The sequence below is a fragment of the Oncorhynchus mykiss genome, chromosome 26 (genome assembly GCF_013265735.2).
Source record: "Oncorhynchus mykiss isolate Arlee chromosome 26, USDA_OmykA_1.1, whole genome shotgun sequence".
NCBI lineage: Eukaryota > Metazoa > Chordata > Actinopteri > Salmoniformes > Salmonidae > Oncorhynchus > Oncorhynchus mykiss.
The window spans coordinates 8,005,779-8,011,204 of NC_048590.1; the positions used below are offsets into that span (position 1 = coordinate 8,005,779).

General features: G+C 47.0%; 1 protein-coding gene across 1 annotated transcript; it reads left to right on the forward strand.

The window, feature by feature from the left end:
- The first annotated feature begins 2,553 nt into the window (after nucleotides 1-2,553).
- On the forward strand, nucleotides 2,554-4,090 carry LOC110518906 (beta-1,3-galactosyltransferase 1-like). The gene has a single exon (XM_021596273.2). The coding sequence runs from the start codon at nucleotides 2,595-2,597 to the stop codon at nucleotides 3,798-3,800; it is 1,206 nt and encodes a 401-aa protein (XP_021451948.2). The 5' UTR covers nucleotides 2,554-2,594; the 3' UTR covers nucleotides 3,801-4,090.
- Nucleotides 4,091-5,426: the final 1,336 nt, after the last annotated feature.

The window sequence follows — 5,426 nt, forward strand, 5'->3', positions numbered from 1 at the left end:
CGATAAGAGACAATACTGTGCAGCTGTATTCATCGACCTGGCCAAGGGTTTTGACTCTGTCAATCACCACATTCTTATCGGCAGACTCAACAGCCTTGGTTTCTCAAATGACTGCCTCGCCTGGTTCCCCAACTACTTCTTAGACAGAGTTCAGCGTGTCAAATCGGAGGGCCTGTTGTCCGGACCTCTGGCAGTCTCTATGGGGGTGTGACATGGTTCAATTCTCGGGCTGACTCTTTTCTCTGTATACATCAATGATGTCGCTCTTGCTGCTGGTGATTCTCTGATCCACCTCTACGCAGACGACACCATTCTGTTTACTTCTGGCCCTTCTTTGGACACTGTGTTAATTAACTAACCTCCAGACGAGCTTCAATGACATACAACTCTCCTTCCATGGCCGCCAACTGCTCTTAAATGCAAGCTAAACTAAATGCATGCTCTTCAACCGATCGCTGCACACACCTACCCACCCGTCCTATTCTGGATGGTTCTGACTTAGAATATGTGGACAACTATAAATACCTGGGTGTCTGGCTAGACTGTAAACTCTCCTTCCAGACTAACATTAAGCATCTCCAATCCAAAATTAAATCTAGAATCGGCTTCCTATTTCGCAACAAAGCATCCTTCACTCATGCTGCCAAACATACCCTCATAAAACTGACCATCCTCCCGATCCTCGACTTCAGCGATGTCATTTACAAATTAGCCTCCAACACTCTACTCAACAAATTGGATGCAGTCTATCACAGTGCCATCCGTTTTGTCACCAAATCCCCATATACTACCCACCACTGCGACCTGTATGCTCTCGTTGGCTGGCCCTCGCTTCATATCCGTCGCCTAACCCACTGGCTCCAGGTCATCTATAAGTCTCTGCTAGGTAAAGCCCCGCCTTATCTCAGCTCACTGGTCACCATAGCAGCACCCACCTGCAGCACGTGCTCCAGCAGGTAAACTTCACTGTTCATCCCTAAAGCCAACTCCTCCGTTGGCTGCCTTTCCTTCCAGTTCTCTGCTGCCAATGACTGGAACGAATTGCAAAAATCACTGAAGCTGGAGACTCATATCTCCCTCACTAACTTTCAGCACCAGCTGTCAGAGCAGCTCACAGATCACTGCACATGTACATAACCAATCTGTAAATAGCCCATCCAACTACCTCATCCCCATATTGTTATTTATTTGATTTATTTTGCTCCTTTGCACCCCAGTATCACTACTTGCACACTCATCTTCTGCACATCTATCACCCGAATGTTTAATTTGCCATACTGTAATTATTTCGCCACTATGGCCTATTTATTGCCTCACCTCCCTTATCCTACCTCATATGCACACACTGTATATAGACTTTCTCTATTGTATAATTGACTGCATGTTTGTTTACTCCATGTGTAACTCTGTGTTGTTTGTGTCGCACTGCTTTGCTTTATTTTGGCCAGGTCGCAGTTGTAAATGAGAACTTGTTCTCAACTAGCCTACCTGGTTAAATAAAGGTGATCTGGTCTACCTGGTTAAATAAAGGTGATCTGGTCTACCTGGTTAAATAAAGGTGACCTGGTCTACCTGGTTAAATAAAGGTGATCTGGCCTAACCTGGTTAAATAAAGGTGATCTGGTCTACCTGGTTAAATAAAGGTGATCTGGTCTACCTGGTTAAATAAAGGTGACCTGGTCTACCTGGTTAAATAAAGGTGATCTGGTCTACCTGGTTAAATAAAGGTGATCTGGTCTACCTGGTTAAATAAAGGTGATCTGGTCTACCTGGTTAAATAAAGGTGATCTGGTCTACCTGGTTAAATAAAGGTGATCTGGTCTACCTGGTTAAATAAAGGTGATCTGGTCTACCTGGTTAAATAAAGGTGATCTGGTCTACCTGGTTAAATAAAGGTGATCTGGTCTACCTGGTTAAATAAAGGTGATCTGGTCTACCTGGTTAAATAAAGGTGAAATCAAATAAATACAAAAATATAAGCAGGAACTGAACTGTACACAGTCAGGCAAGATAAAAACAGTAACCGGCAGCTGTGGTCTCCTTAAATACATACACTTTCGCTGTATAATTTCTCAAAGCTATTTCTAAACTTTGTAACTGTGTAACATCACTATCTTGATGTCAACTTGTTTTAAACTAATACGGAAATGTAAAGATATTTGCCAAAGGAACAGGACTGAAACTAGATGGCTTGTAAAAAGCGAAACCTTCCTGACACGACATGGCCTACGCAACAGTGACTCGCCACAAACCCCTGTCTGTATCTGACACCTCGGTGTACGAAACGCTTGATCATTTCACAAGGCTTCACTTGAGACAAACGCTACCCGTTCAAAAGTTTGGGGTCACTTAGAAATGTCCTTGTTTTTGAAAGAAAAGCACGTATTAGCGTCAAATTGATCTGAAATACAGTGTAGACATTGTTAATGTTGTAAATGACTATTGTAGCTGGAAACGGCAGATTTTTTATGGAATATCTACATAGGCGTATAGAGGCCCATTATCAGCAACCATCACTCCTGTGTTCCAGCATGTGTTTTGGTTTGTTACGATTGACCTGATTTTTTTTTTCTAGTGACAAAGATCCCGATGTAATGATCAGTCACTGGGGGACGTGCACCAAGATCTTCCTGGTACTGGTGTCGCTGAGGGTCATATACTATACCGTTCTGGAATATCCCAACAACCCAAACCACCACTACCAGCGTCCCCGTTCTAGGAGGACTCCAGACCCTTCAAGAGGAGAGGACTTGTCCTCCGAGAGCATCAGTTCAACGACTAATGATGAATCAACATATTATGTGGACTCTGAAACTCCAGACAACAAGGACACACCTACAATGTATGTTGACGTTGAACCACAAGCTGAATCAGAAGATTACCTGGACACAATATCCATTCAGGACTGGCCATCAATAACACCGACCACTGGACTGGCCACTCCTCCTCCGTATGTGTCCCGAGGACCGTACCATGTACAATACCCACATGAGTACTCTTTCATCCTGGATGAGCCAAAGAAATGCCGGGAGCAGAACCCCTTCCTGGTTCTGATGGTGCCAGTGGCGCCCTATAACAGGGACGCCCGTGAGGCCGTCCGCAGGACTTGGGGCAGTGAGAGGCAGGTACTGGGCAGAGAGGTTCGTCTGTTCTTCCTGCTGGGACTGCCCAGTGGAGAGGAGACAGAGCAGCTCCAGGAGAAGGTGCTGCAGGAGAGCAAAGAGCACCAGGATCTTCTGCAGAGCGACTTCATAGACAGCTACAAAAACCTGACCATCAAGACCATGGTGATGATGGAGTGGCTGAGCTCTCGCTGCCCCAACGCCTCCTACGCCATGAAGATCGACTCAGACATGTTCCTCAACGTGAACACCTTGGTCAACATGCTGCTTCACGCTCCAACGCAGAACTACATGACTGGAATGGTGGAAAGTAGCGCCGCAGTTCTCCGGGACCCGAGGTCCAAATGGTACCTTCCAAAGGAGGTGTTTCCTGAACCAGTATATCCACCTTATGCTCTGGGCCTGGGCTATGTCTTCACCTTAGACCTCCCCAGGAAGCTGGTGGCGGCGTCCAGGCATGTTAAAGCCGTCTACATAGAGGATGTGTATCTGGGACTGTGTATGAGACACCTGGGCATCCGGCCAACCGCCCCCCCCAGTGGAAACCTTTTTCAGGGGTATGCAGGAGCCCAGGACCGCTGTCACTACATGGCTGTTATCACGACCATCCTCAACACTCCTCAGGAGCTTCTGGACGTGTGGAGAAACTTGCACCAACCTGGGCCTGTCTGTTATTGAAAACAACACCCTGGGAAAGACAAATAGCCTTGAGGTTAGAGCGTTGGGCCAATAACCCAAAAGGGTGATGGTTCCAATCCCGGAGCTGACAAAATGGCAAATCTGTCACTGTGCCTTTGAGCAAGCACTTAACCCCAGTGCTCCATGGGTGCTGGACAACGGTGTCCCTGACCGTGACCTCGCTCCCTGTGGGTGTCTTGTTTGAGCTGTGACTTTCTCTTGGATGCTTTTCTCTGGGTGTGGTAGAGAATTATCGCCTTATCCCTGTGTTTCTGTGGGTGTGGTAGAGAAGGATCCAACACTGAGATATAATTTACAGATAGCCAGGGACACACTCCAACACTGAGACATCATTTACAGATAGCCAGGGGCACACTCCAACACTGAGACCTCATTTACAGATAGCCAGGGGCACACTCCAACACTGAGACATCATTTACAGATAGCCAGGGGCACACTCCAACACTGAGACATCATTTACAGATAGCCAGGGGCACACTCCAACACTGAGACATCATTTACAGATAGCCAGGGGCACACTCCAACACTGAGACCTCATTTACAAACAAAGCATTTGTGTTTAGTGAGTCCTCCAGATCAGAGGCAGTAGGAATGACCAGGGATGTTCTCTGTTTAGTGAGTCCTCCAGATCAGAGGCAGTAGGAATGACCAGGGATGTTCTCTGTTTAGTGAGTCCTCCAGATCAGAGGCAGTAGGGATGTTCTCTGTTTAGTGAGTCCTCCAGATCAGAGGCAGTAGGAATGACCAGGGATGTTCTCTGTTTAGTGAGTCTTCCAGATCAGAGGCAGTAGGGATGACCAGGGATGTTCTCTGTTTAGTGAGTCCTCCAGATCAGAGGCAGTAGGAATGACCAGGAATGTTCTCTGTTTAGTGAGTCCTCCAGATCAGAGGCAGTAGGAATGACCAGGGATGTTCTCTGTTTAGTGAGTCCTCCAGATCAGAGGCAGTAGGAATGACCAGGGATGTTCTCTGTTTAGTGAGTCCTCCAGATCAGAGGCAGTAGGAATGACCAGGAATGTTCTCTGTTTAGTGAGTCCTCCAGATCAGAGGCAGTAGGAATGACCAGGGATGTTCTCTGTTTAGTGAGTCCTCCAGATCAGAGGCAGTAGGGATGTTCTCTGTTTAGTGAGTCCTCCAGATCAGAGGCAGTAGGAATGACCAGGGATGTTCTCTGTTTAGTGAGTCCTCCAGATCAGAGGCAGTAGGGATGTTCTCTGTTTAGTGAGTCCTCCAGATCAGAGGCAGTAGGAATGACCAGGGATGTTCTCTGTTTAGTGAGTCCTCCAGATCAGAGGCAGTAGGGATGTTCTCTGTTTAGTGAGTCCTCCAGATCAGAGGCAGTAGGAATGACCAGGGATGTTCTCTGTTTAGTGAGTCCTCCAGATCAGAGGCAGTAGGGATGTTCTCTGTTTAGTGAGTCCTCCAGATCAGAGACAGGAGGGATGACCAGGGATGTTCTCTGTTTAGTGAGTCCTCCAGATCAGAGGCAGTAGGGATGACCAGGGATGTTCTCTGTTTAGACCAGTTAACCCACTGTTCCTAGACCAGTTAACCCACTGTTCCTAGACCAGTTAACCCACTGTTCCTAGACCAGTTAACCCCACT

Coding starts and splice junctions, on each gene's coding strand:
- LOC110518906 (XM_021596273.2), top strand. CDS start 2,595: ATGATCAGTCACTGGGGGACGTGCACCAAGATCTTCCTGGTACTGGTG.